Below are 13656 nucleotides of genomic sequence, written 5' to 3' on the forward strand. Positions count from 1 at the left end.
CCATAAATTATCACCTCGGCACACACAAAGTACATCCTCTAGGTACTCAACAAATAATTTCAGAAAAAGTAAATAAGTGACCCTTCAGCAAGGAAAGAATCAATACCTATCCCAATATACCCTGTAAGCAGCAGCCACTGACCTTTGCCCCAGAAGCTACATCTGACTCTAAATCGTAATACAGCATCCACTTAGAAAAAGGAAAGCCTTTTATGTTTTTAGAAGACATTATGTCCTTAAAATCACACTCTAAAGCTTTCTTTCAAGTCATACCATAAGAATGGAACGATTTTCCGTTTCATATTTGCTTAGTTAATTGCTTCTTTTTCACCCAGGGAAACTCCCATCTGTCCTAGAGCTTCTAAGACTAGCCAATAGATGACAAGAGGAGAGATCAATGTGCCCTAATACAAGTAACCTAGCCTGGAAAATCTTTAAAATACTGCTATCTTCTTTTCACTCAGACAGAAATGAGATGTTGCCTGCCCTACTTGACCTTTTAGTGCAAGCCAACCGGGGACATGTTCTGACTTCCGAATTGCGAGCGGGATTCTTCAACAGGGCTGGAAGGACTGATCTCCCCTCCCTGATTAAAGAGTAGAGACCAGTGGCAGCTCCCTCCCTCTGTGGCTTCTATTCTCTGGAGCTAGAAAGGAGAACTGGACTGAGCTGGAATAATAATAATAAATAGGAGGATGTCCACTTACATGTGTTCACAGCAGGGCACAGCTCACAAGGAGTACCCCAGGCTTTACCCAGAGAGCAGCAGCAGGAAGCCTTGGAAACACCAACTCCAATTTCATTGCTACAGGCTGTATCTCCATTGTCTCCTCGAGGTCGAACATCCAAATAGCAATTTCCAGAGCGGGTATCTATTTACCATATACAAACAAAAAAGCGTCAGGCAAAGTCTTTCTGCGTAAGGGTTGAAAATTCAAACCCACTTCCAAAAAACTGTTTAATCACCATAATTTACTAAGAAACTAAAAAGTGCCCAAACACATATACTGGGAATTTACCTAGAGACAAGGACCTGAAAGTATAAACCATATTTAGGAAATGTTTAAATTCTTATACGATTACTTTTTAAAAATTTGAGGATGCAACGTTCAATGTTGCTTTAAAAATAACAAACAGTATGTTTCTCTGAAAAGTTTTTAAGATCTTACCAACACAGCCAACTCGAGTTGGATTCAGCTCAAAATCGGGTGGACAATCACAGGTATAGCTGCCTGGGGTGTTGACACAGTTCCCACTGATACACGTGGTTGGATCCAGACATTCATTAACGTCTAAAACCAAACAGCAAGGGGCAGAGTTATCACCCGAGCCAACGCGGGGAAGGCATCACCATAAAACGGTAGCACCAAATCTAGCGCTCCCAACTAGAATTTTTAAGAGTTTCCAGTTGTAATTACCCCTAGAAATATAGTCTTCCACTTCTGAAATAAAACCCCTCAGGAAGGAAATATGTCATAGTCTTTGGTCTTTTTCCCCCTGGAACACATTTAGCATTCAAATTTGTCATCAGGAGAAAATATAACTTTGGAACTAGGAAAAATATTTCAGTGAAGGTAACTGAAAGCAAAACACTACTGTGACCTCGGTCAACCAAAACTTCAGACACAGGTTTTAAGAAAATATATTTAATATGTGCAGCTTGTTATTTTATCAAATGAGAGCAAGATGTCCCAGGGAACCGTCAGTTGCAGGCGACTTCTGCTGCCTCCCCCGCTGGGCGTGCTTGCCGCAGTACAGCTGAGCGCAAGCACGAACACACACACACGGGGCTTAGCGTGTTTCTGCAGGCCTGCTGAGAGTCTCTCTCCCATCACTGATGCTGGGTTGAATATTTCCCTTTCAGTTTCTGTTCCAAAAACATGTACAGAATTCCAGATATTTAAGACATGGGTTTTGGCGAATTCCACCCCCGTGCAATCCTTTTGTCTATTTTGAATACTTGTAAAATATTCAAGAACAGACACGCTGATTCAGAGAGAAGAGACTGGGAAATGAGGATGATACTTCCTGCTCCGGTCCTCCTGTTCGGACCTGGTAACCCTCTTGGAGGTTCCACTGTGGAAAATTCTTTTGCTCAAATCGCATGTGACCTTAGAGGGACAGGATAGACTAACAGGAATCAGGGTGGGTAGAATGGTGCTGGTGGTGATTTGGAGAACTGAGGAGGAGGCATGGCAGTGGAGAGGTGACTTCCTGCTGTGTGCTAGAGGCCGGCTTGGTGTCATAATAGTTTTTGTGACAAACCAAGAGAAGTAGGTGTGCTTGGGCAAGAATACCTTAGCCCTGAGCAATTTCAGGGAGGTGGTCATAACTGGAGAGCCACTGAGTCACGGCTTGTTTAGGCAGCTGGAAAAATTAGGGTTTTCTTGAAATCCTGAGCCCGTACAGAATGGAACTTATTTCCTTAGTATCCTGAATCGAAGGGAACGCTAGGGTGGAGAACTGAAAATGGCTCTCAAAGTCTTAACTCAGTGCCGAGATCAACCAATGAGGATCTACAGAGTGTCCGCTACGGCTTTTCTAATTTTTTTTTTCTTAATGTTCCTGAAGAGTTCTTTGCTCTACAAGAAAACGATCGACACACTAGAAATGGGCGGTTGACTTCTAGGTACCGCGTTCTCTGGTGACCACCAACAGGCCAGGGCTCGGAAGGAGTGGGTGTCGCAGCAGAGACGTTCAAGGCAAAACCCATGATCCCAGGGCACAGGCTTCAAAAGGAAACTCTCCAAAAATGTGCCCAAGGAGAAAAGGAACGGCAGGCCCGGAACATGCCTCTGTAGCCATGAGCTTGATTCTAGGCTACTAACTCTGCACCTTCAACTCTCTTCAACTTTTTCCTCTGCATGCTCATATCTAATCAGTTCCAGGTCTGAAGGAATTTACTCTGTGATTCCTAATGCTTCTTCATCCCTGCTTTTCTTTCGTGACTCTGCGAATATCCCTGTGCGATCCCGCAAGGCCCCAACAGCTGGGTCCCCTGGGACGCCTGGGAGCAGATTTCCATGCAAATAGATGCCTTACCTGTGCAGTTCCCCCCGCTTCTGTCCAGTTCGTAGCCGATCTCACACTCACAGCGGAACAGGCCAGGGAGGTTGTGGCAGGTTCCGAAAACACAAATGTTTGGAAGAGAGCACTCGTCAATATCTTGGGAAAGGAGGAAAGGGGGGAGAAATTAAATTATTTTTTTGCTAAAGAAACTGCCTGATGTAATTAGGCAAATGATGTTACTATTAAGAAAATGAAGACTATGCGACATCGACCTAGGTCCTTCTCCTGTAGACTTTCAGATATCTGTCATCTGTAAGGAAGTCTCCTAGGTGAGAACTTCCCTTTTCTCAGCCCCTATTACATGCCAAGCAGTGGGCTAAGCATTTTATATATATGTATCTCATTATGGTGTTTTACGTAGCTCCACATCGCTAAGAGCCAAACAAGCCAACTTAGACTGAATTCTTTGGTTGTTCTTATCTATACGTTCACTGTTTTTGTTGTGAGTTAAAAGTTTAAGAACCACAAAGGCTTTGTGGTAACTTTTATCATCAGTTTTTATAGTCCTCTGTGTTCCTAGTACCGTGGTGTGTGTCTGCAGTTGTTGATGGAGATCTAAAACCTGCGGAGGCTTTTTGCAGGCCTCTGTCCCTGCCTCACATTAACATGCCGCTTGTGTAATTGGCAGGCAGGCACATCTGCAGCCTTGAGACTGGCTTTTAATAGCCATGAACACTCTGCCAGTGATGATTTATATTACGAACAAACAAACAAACAAAACATTCCCTTATAGCATTAAGGGAAGCAAAACTTTCACTGTGCCTATTTCCGCTCCCAGAGGTAGCACAGTACCTGTTTTCCTTGGATGTTCACAGTAACAGAAGTAAACAAGGCATTAGGCACATGATCAAGAGCATAATTAGTTTCTTGCCTCGGAGGAATTTTATATCAAACTCTGCCTATTTCATATAAACTGTATAAAGAACATCCAATGGTTCCATGACAAAGAAAAGTATTTACACAGAACTATATGAGGGAATTAGTATTCATGTCACAGCTAACGACTGACTTTGAGTTAATGTCCTAGTAACAAGCAACAACGATTAGTTAAGACATTAATCAGGGTCTTGTTTAAACCTCTACTGTCAATCGTTACCATGTGTTTATTTCTACTGAAATTTTTTCAGTTCACTGTGGTCACTAATTCTTCTCAATGAGGGATAATGTGCTTCAATTTGACAAGTGTGGGTAAAGAGAAGAATCCTGTGTTTCTTAGTGGGATCCATCCTCAGCCAACAGGCTCTCAGGACTCTTCCTGTCTGACCAACACTTCTCAGGAAGATGGAGCCTTACGCTGCGAGACATCTTGACGTATGGCATCATCCCTAGGGGTTCCTTACTAAGTGGATTTGCAAGACTGTTCCACGTTCATACGTATTAGATATTTGGAGACCATAGCCAGGACATTGTTCTACCTACAGACAAGACTATCCACTCTGTTATTTTAAAGCCTTTATTTCTAGAAACATATGTTTCTAGAACATATGGTTCTAGAAAACCATAGCAGAGATTAAAGACTGTGTTTCCATATTTGAAAAGACTCCTTCACTATCAGGGCACCAGCACTTTGAGCTCTTTCCACCAGCAATGGGGATGAATATGTTGCATTGACTTGGTTATCCCCATTCTCCTATGACTGATGGGTGTACTCTTGCAAATCATCTGGCCAAGGCTGGATGTGCAGTTTATGGCCAAATAGCTGAGATTTTCTCTACACAAAGAGCAATGGTCCCGCTGGAGACCCAATCCCTCCACAAACTGAACTGACCAGGTTAGATGGGAAGCCAAAACACAACTTGGTGTAAAAAACAAACAAATGAAAGGCATCAGGAATGTTTAAATAAGCTGATCTCATCAGGCCCTGCAAGGCACTTACCTTCACAGGCTTTCCCGTCAGCACTGGGCACAAAGCCCATGTCACATTCACAGCGATATCCTCCCGGGGCGTTGAGGCACTGGCCATTGCCACACAGATTCAGATTCTCAGAGCACTCATCAAGATCTACAGCCAGAAAGAAACACAAGTTACTCTTCCTTAGTTAGTTTTCTGATTCCTCAGGTCCAACAACTTTTATAATTGTCAGCTTCCTGAGGGTAGCGGCATTTCATCATAATTTCTACTGGACACATTAAACTCAATTTTCTCTTCTGAATACTAATATTGAATATATAGTCAACATGGGGTTCAGATACAGAATCCTGAATGCTCAATTATCGCTAATCGGTAGTAAGTCAAACAGATCATTCACACTAAGACTTTTGCAAGCAGGATCATCAATGTGAGGACACATCCATGACAGGAAATAACACGTCATGGTTGTGCCTGATTCTCGAGCTTCAGGCTCTGCTCAGATGGGCAGCAAAAGACCTAGAAGAGCAACTATAGAGGAGACCAAAAATTCCTGCTTAATCTCTTCTGAGTTTTGCTACTAAGCACAGGTGTTAAATATCAAACACATGAACCATACATGCCTGGTACACGAAACTTGGAATATTTTCTAAAAAGCAATGGGAAGTTTATGATGACAGAACTTCACTGGGTTAAGCAAAAACAATTTCAAGTATGATAAAACTTTTAGTGAGCTAAAACAAAATCCAGATGAATCACTTACTGGCCCTCAGCCCCTTTTACGTTTAAATGACTTCTTGTGAGCAGAGTACTCAGGATAAACTGATGCTGCAGGTCCTATGAGCTTCTATGCTACCTAACGGCCAATGAAAAATGTACCTCAATATCTTATTAATACCAATGCCCTGACTTAAAAAGTGCTGTCTGTATATACATGGTCATGATAAGTGTATATATCATTTCTTTATAATCATGTTTCTAATCATACATATTTAAATGTATGTAATAGTTCACATTAATTCTATGACTGTTCATTAGCACTGAGAAGAAAATGTCATTAACATATTGTAAAACTGGAAGTGAATGGATTCCTTTCAAGGCAGTTATGAAATTCTCACTTATACTAATGTGGAATGATAACAATGATGGCAAGTGGAAGAAAAATATATGCTGTTGATCTGATCCAGAATGTCTAATTTCTTTTCCTCACGTAGGTTCCTCCAGCAAGTTCACACTTGGTTTTAATATGGAAAACGAGCCAGCAGTGAGAAACAGGCACAAAAATATAAAGGCTAAGGGTTATGAAAGGAAGTGTGATTTATTTTAAACTCATGACATCATTACATACAGTGACACATATATCAACTATATAACTATATATACATCTATGTAAATATATATTTAGTTTCTGAGGTCTCCCTAATTGCGTCGGCTACAAATTTCCATTCCACAGGAATGTCGTTTCAAATAACCAATATTTTCTGTTCCAAGTTGTCTATAACTGACCCAGCCTTCAGAAAAGAATTGATGGTTTGAAAGACGTCGAGCACCTTGCTTTTCTGACTGCCGTTTACACAGCTGTTTCCAACACGAGCCTACCTGTACAAGTGAAGCCATCGCCTGTGTATCCTTCCTTGCAGAGGCAGCGGTAAGAGCCCATGGTATTCTTGCAGTCTGCATGTTGGCTGCACATGTGGGTTCCATTGGAGCATTCGTCCAGATCTCAAGGAAAGAGGTCACACATCATTATGAACAGAAAATGTGACATTTAAAATCAGTAAAACACAAATTAAATTTTTCTTTACAGAGCTGATATTTTCATATTTATAATCCATGCAGTTCATGAGAAGCAGTTTGTTATTTTCCAACCCACCAGTGCACTTAATGCCATCTCCAATCCACCCGGGGCTGCAGCTACATTTGAAGCTTCCTGCCGTGTTGGTACATACAGCATGTCTGTCGCAGTTGTGTGCTCCAATTTCACATTCATTGATGTCTGGAAAAATAACCAGTGGTTTAAACAAAGTTTAGCAAAGATGCCTTTTGGGTCTTTTAAATAACTTAGCAATATCCAAAAGTTGACTTGCTTTCACATTTCTCACAGTATAACATAGATTGGTTTAGCATCCACATGTATAAGCTACATAAATTGAACAGATTTAAATCTCAATTTATAAAGAACAACATACTGCTACTTGTTGTTGTTAACTCTAATTATTTTCCATTATTTTAATGTAAGTGTCCAGCCACTGCAAAACAAAATGAAGCTCCTTCCAGTTGAAGATCTTAAAAAGTGAGTTGCCTAACATTCTATCCTATTAATGCTCATGGTCATTTGTTTCTATTCCCAATATTTTTATTAAATCAACTATAGAGAAATGATGCACATTGCTTTCATATCTCATATAAAGGAATACAATGTTGTTGGCATGTTAGAAAACTTTTTCAGTCATATTCTGTACACTAAATATATTTTATTCTTAAATGTAAAACACCGTGTTATTTAATCACGCTTTATTTCTATAAAAGTTTTACTTTAGGTATTGCTAATTCAAGCATTTGCAGAGAATATTCCTTAAGGCAGTGTGTGAACTATCTTTTCTCTAGCCAGCGCTTTGGGACCCAAGCCTTCTTGCATATTTCCTGTAAAACTCAAGTCAATTCAAGAGAGATTTTTCAGTAAAGGGAGAACCAGATTAGGGCCACATTGCTAAAAGACTTCAAATTCTCAAAAATTCTCCATTCTTCAAAATTCCATTTCCAAATTTAGCCAAGATAGATTCTATAATATAAAAGCATTATAGAAGAGAATGTATGTAGAGAACAAATGTATGGATACCAAGGGGGAAAGGGGCAGGGTTGGAGGAAATTGGGAGATTGGGATTGACACATATACACTACTGATACTATGTATAAAATAGGTACCTGAGGGGAACATACTGTATAGCACAGGGAACTCTACTTAATGCACTGTGGTGTCCTAAATGGGAGGGAAATCCAAAAGGGAGGGGATATATGTATATGTATGGCTGATTCATTTTGCTGCGCAGTAGAAGCTAACACAACGCTGTGAAGCAACTATACTCCAATAAAATTTAATTAAAAAAAAGAGACTATAAATTATAAAGTAAAATATGTTTTGTTTCCTCTGATATTGTGATTTATAACAAGAAGTGTATATTTGGTCTTTGTCCTGTTTCTGGCACAGAACTCCTAAAACCCTTGGGATTTCCTAAGTGCTGAGAGCGGAAAAGGTGTCTTTTGTTATGTTAATGAGGTGACGTTTGGAAAGCACTTAAGGATGGGGGCTGGTTGCCAAGAGAACCAGAGGCATGATTAGAGAGGTGGAATTCTCAGTCCCACCCCCTACCTCTAGGGAGAGCAGAGGGGCTATAGGTTGAATCAGTCACCAAAGGTCAATGATTTAATCAATCGTGCCTCTGTCATAAAGCCTCTAGAAAAACCCCAAAAGATAGGGTTTGGACAGCTTCCAGGTTGGTGAACAGTGAGGATCTGGGGAGAATGGCTTGCTCAGAGGTGGCATGGAAGCTCTGTGCCATCTCCCCATACCTTGCCCTATGCATCTCTTCCATCTGGCTGTTCTGAGTTATACTCTTTTATAGTAAACTGATACATCTAACGAGTAAACTGGTTTCTTGAGTTCTGTGAGCCACTCTAGCAAATTAATCAAGTTCAAGGAGGTGGTGGGAACCTTTGGTTTACAGCCAACTGGTCAGAAGCACTCATAACAGACAACCTAGACTTGCGACTGGCATCTGAAGTGTGGACAATTTTATGGGACTGAGTCCTTAACCTGTGGAATCTGACACTATCTTCAGGTAGGTGGCTGTCAGAATTGAGTTGAACTGTAAGACAGGGAGTTGGTGATCATTATTGGAATTGGTACCAGAATCTTATTTCCCGAAATTGATCTATTTCATAACGAAAGACAGGCACTTAACCTCATAACCAACTTTTTCATTAACTAAGAACAAGAACTCCCAAGTATGGATACGATGATTCTGTATGGCAACCAATGTCTAACATAAAACTTAGGTTAAGAAGGTAAATCTTGGCATGTGAAATGTTGCAAGAATTTTCAGTGATCGCTTGAATAGTGACATGAAAACTAAACTGGGCAAGCAACTTATGTTTACCCTTTTGTTTACTTAAGAAGCCCAATTAACTGATTTGAAAGTGTTTGGAAACATGGTGTTGGCCAAATGTTCCCTCTGAAGTTCTGAAATGGTCCTGAGATCTTTGGCTTTGTTATAACTTCCAGAGCAAACACAAAATAAAATAATGTTATTTTTCCTGCAAGAATATTTTGCAATATCACTAATAAGTATAAAATGAAAACACGCCTAGAAGAATGTTCTTACAGTTACAACGTATTGTGTAGGTGAATTTTAATGTAACCTTGGCAGCCACATGAACCTACTGAGTTATTAAGGCAGGTCAAGGGAAGCACATACCGGGCAGCTTTAAACTTGTGACTGGGAGCTTTAATCAACGGACTAATTGAGCACGGCACATTCCAAGGAAATGAGGAGGAAGGCCAGCCCGGGGATAATAGTGGTAAATAGGCAGGGAATTCAAGAAAGGAAGCCTGACCTAAGGGCTCCCAGGCAGGGCCACAGACACTTCTTTCTTCCTCAGATAATCACTCCCCTCGGAGTTAATGATGCAAAGCGCCGCTCTTGCAGTGTGCTGCCGTAACGTCCCTCCTTTGTTTGTCCTGATCTCTGAGTTAGGTAGAAACAATGACTTTCGATTGCCTAAGTGATGACACCTCTAGATGTTCAAGAATCAAGGAATTTTCTAAGTGCAGAGACCTTAGAATTTGACTTTCCTAACGTTCGGTTTCTCAGAGAAGGCAACAGAGGTCCCCAAAGGCATGGGAACTTGTCAGGGCCCCCAGGTCAGTGAGGGGAAGAGCCAGAAGCACCTGGAACCCAGTTTCCCATCCCGTTTGGGGCTCTTTGTCTTGAGCCACAGCTGCCTAATCAAACTGATTTCTTTAGTCACATCAGGACTTTATTCTAAGTCCTGATTAAAGGTCTGCTTTCAAAATCTTGGCGGTATTAACAGACTTATAGAAATAGTCACTAATCTTTTCTACTAAGTACAGTTTTCAGAGGTGATCGTAGCCTGTCAATCTAGTAATCCTGTCATCTTTTTCTTTTCAATTTTCTAATGTCCAAAGATACTCTTATTTTCATGTGGGTTTCTTACCTTCCATATTTAATCTCGCAATTAAGAAGATAACTATTGTTTTTTAAAAGGAGAGTCTCCCTCCTTTTTGTCATCATGAATAATATATGAACATAAATTTCTAATTCAAGAAAATATTTGCCGTTTTACCACAGTGTTTTCAGGGTGAAAATAAATTATATTTGCAAGAGGCCGTGTATCGTGGGCTTTGGAATAGGAGGGAAGAGTGATTCAGGTGCCCATATTCAATTTTCCATTTTGTGAATCTTTGTATAAGTCATTATCTCAATGGCTTACACTATGTAATTCACTTGGTATGTCACAAGTGAATCAGAAAGACTTGGTCATAATGTCTAAAGGCACCTCTGAATAAAAGGTTTCTTCACGTGTGTGTGTGCGTGTACACACCATTATTCATTAATTGTTTCCACGGCAGACTTGGGCCTAAGACTGTACTTCGTTATAAAAGCAAACAGAAGGGGAAACTGAGCCATAAGGGAAACAACCAAACAAAAACACCATATTCAAACACTCCACTCTTCAATAATGTGAGGGAAACATAGCACACGCTTGCCAAGAACATCTCTTTCTGTACAAATGTTCTCTTTCCCCCACAAGTTTGCTCCAGACAGAAAATTCCTTTTTAAGATTAAGCACACGCCAAGCAAAGCAAAGAAATTCAAATTTAGGGCTGACACTGCAACCTCCTTCACCCCACCAAAGCTCCCTCACAGAGACTCAAAGGTCCTACTTGCATGGCTCTCGTGAAGGGCAAGGGTGTGGTCTGAGCAGACCCCACGCACAGGTTCTGGGTGTGTTCCACTTGAATCTGACATTCGAGAAAGAGATTGTGCTCTGAGCTGCTCTGGCTTCCTCTGACAGTCATGGCGGGACAGGCTGTGTCACCCACACAAACGCCTGCCTTCCTGCCATCTGGGCACCAGTCACGAGAACCCTAGTCCAGCAGGGCTGGCACACTGTGGCATCTCCTTGGTGAGGCGTTGGGGAAGAGGGTGTTAGGGTGAATGGAGAGGCCAAACGTGAAGGCTACTTGGATTTTTCAGTTTGGACCCAAATTTGAGCCACGACTATTTAACTGAACACCCACAGAGTTTTCACAGGCTGACAGCCAGTGGAGAACAATTAGCAATGATAAGGGGCTGGAAGGAAATGAGGGCAAATTTTCACTGAGTGCTGGTGGTTTTGAAGTACGTGATTCTCCCTCATGGACTATACCCACAGCAACATGTCTTGTATGAAAAGCTGAACGATTGAGAAATGGAGTTGCCCAGCAATCCTGCTGTTTTAAATGAAAACAATCCTGATTTTCATCGTATGCCTTACTCACTGACTGAGCGAGCGAGCACGTGATGGTAGGTGCATTCTTACAGATCAGCATGAGAAAGCCAGGACGCACCAAGGATGGCACCTAGCGGCAACCTAGTTTTTCTTCTTTCAGTTTGTTGTCTGATGACAATTATGTAGAATGGGCATCAGAAGCCTTGTATGTGTGGGCCACAGGAAAACTGTAATCCAGCCCCCTTAAGCCAGGGATAGAAGAGATGTGTTCTAGGTTACAGGAAAATGTCCATTCTCCCTTCATTCAATTGAACGTTCCCCTCAGCCATGTCCACGATTTGAACAAAGCTTAAGGAGAAAAAAGAAACACTTAACATCTGTGTGGGCTGGGAATGTAAGTCAGTGGGTGGATTCTGAACACTGCTAAAGTGATTGGGGGGAAAAAACATGTTTATTTGTTAAAATGGAAACAATCAGTAATGACAAGGGAGCTGAAATATTTAGACAAAGCTGTAATGGAACCCAGAGGACATTTCTTAAGTTCTTGTGAAACAAAGTTCCTCCCTATGAAATAGCATACATATTTTTATAATTCCCTTACAAGGTACTCATTAAAATATATGTGTACATATGATATGTATGTATACATATTATATATGTACGGAAATAGAAGTAGATCTATTTCTCTTGTCTGTCATTAAAACATATTTCCAGGTCTGTTCTTCACTGTTATTTGTTGTAAGCCTTGCTTATCCCATTAAGCAAGATGCATATCTCTATTTACATTAGTTGCCTGGGACATTATAAACACTTGTCTTTAACATACTATCACCAAGGTAACCTGATGGCATTCTAAGTTGTGAGTGACACAAATTTTAAACGAAAAGCAGGCTAAAAGAGCCCTAGTTACATGGGATTCAAAAAACATTCTGGCTCAGATTTTTTAAAACTTGTTTTTGAGTATACCAAACTTGCTGCCAATTCCTGTTTGTGTAAGTCATTTCCAATCAAATGTGATACCCTTGGTTGTTAGTAGCAGGATTTACAGAGAACCTCTTTTTCTTCCTGCCCTAATACACCCTCTCCTTCCATACTTCACTGCAGGGCTGCTTACCCAAGGGGAACACTTGCATAACTATGGAGCACCCTGGTGATTTCTTCAAGCTCATGAACCAGGAAAAGGACTAGGAATAAAATCCAGAGGTCTACTCCTTTACATGAGAATATCACATACCATGCTACCATGATATCAAAAGGACCATGAAATTCAATTCTTCTTCCTACAGTACTAGCTGAATTTTATGCAATTGAAAAATCATTTTAGGCTATAGTTTAGAAGTGGGAAGGGGGATGTCGGCCTTTGGGGAAAGCTACAGAATATTTCTTGGACTTCAAATCCATGTTTCTGTTCATGTAATTTACTAAAAGACTGCTGTTCTTAATGTAAAACTGGTGTCATCTCATCTAATGTGGAGTACACAGCTCTCGTCACTATAGTCTTAGTATCTGTGCAAACTCAATTATGAAAAACAAGCCTTTTAAGATACAGAGTAAGATTTTCCTTCTCTAAACTGATTTCAAGCATATCAGTAAATAGGAGTACAGAATTTTGCTAGACTAGAAGTTATGGTTTTAATTAAAATGGCTTCTAGACACTGTGTCTATGTGTCTCATTTTATAAGGACAACAATAGCTACTATTTACTGACCAGCTACTGTAGGCCAAGCACTGTGCCAAGGGCATTACATGCATTATTCCTCATGTACCCAAAATGATATTAATGTTGCATGAAAATTTAAGCTTTCTTCATGATAAGAGGCCTAAAACAGTCAGCCTCTGCACATGCCTCTGTTAGCGGGAATCTGGAGCATGAAATTCTAGAGATCTGTTTCTTATAGGGAATGAAGACTGTCCCATTAGATTAACTTCTCCCTTCATAAGAATCACGGTTCTCTGGATTGACTTGCAGTGAGTTCAACCTTGCCGAACAACGGTATTAGCCTCTATTAGGTAAAATGCAATATAGAACTGTCCGACTTTCCCCTGCATTACTACCAGGCCAACACCCCTTATACCCTAAGTCCTATATTTTTAATGAAAGCTAAAAATATATCTTGAACCACAGATATGCTGATATAAGCATCATTTGTACCCCAGAGACCACATGAGGACTAGAGATTTTAAACTCTGTGCCATTTATCAGAATGGACCCCTAGACATGCTTC

At 40.7% G+C, this 13656-nt stretch overlaps 1 protein-coding gene across 2 annotated transcripts in view; it reads right to left on the bottom strand.

Annotated features, from left to right (window-relative positions):
* The window catches only part of FBN1 (fibrillin 1), a gene marked incomplete at both ends in the record, with an annotated part of 252338 nt that overhangs the window by 68322 nt on the left and 170360 nt on the right, over nucleotides 1-13656 (bottom strand). For both annotated transcript variants that reach the window (XM_082841143.1, XM_082841142.1), the window contains 6 exons: nucleotides 708-872; nucleotides 1170-1292; nucleotides 3043-3165; nucleotides 4946-5071; nucleotides 6518-6640; nucleotides 6792-6914. In XM_082841143.1, the coding sequence (XP_082697269.1) occupies nucleotides 708-872; nucleotides 1170-1292; nucleotides 3043-3165; nucleotides 4946-5071; nucleotides 6518-6640; nucleotides 6792-6914 (783 nt within the window). The remainder of the gene's footprint in view (nucleotides 1-707; nucleotides 873-1169; nucleotides 1293-3042; nucleotides 3166-4945; nucleotides 5072-6517; nucleotides 6641-6791; nucleotides 6915-13656) is intronic.

Source organism: Leucopleurus acutus (assembly GCF_964270905.1).
Source record: "Leucopleurus acutus genome assembly, chromosome: 1".
Classification (NCBI taxonomy): domain Eukaryota; kingdom Metazoa; phylum Chordata; class Mammalia; order Artiodactyla; family Delphinidae; genus Leucopleurus; species Leucopleurus acutus.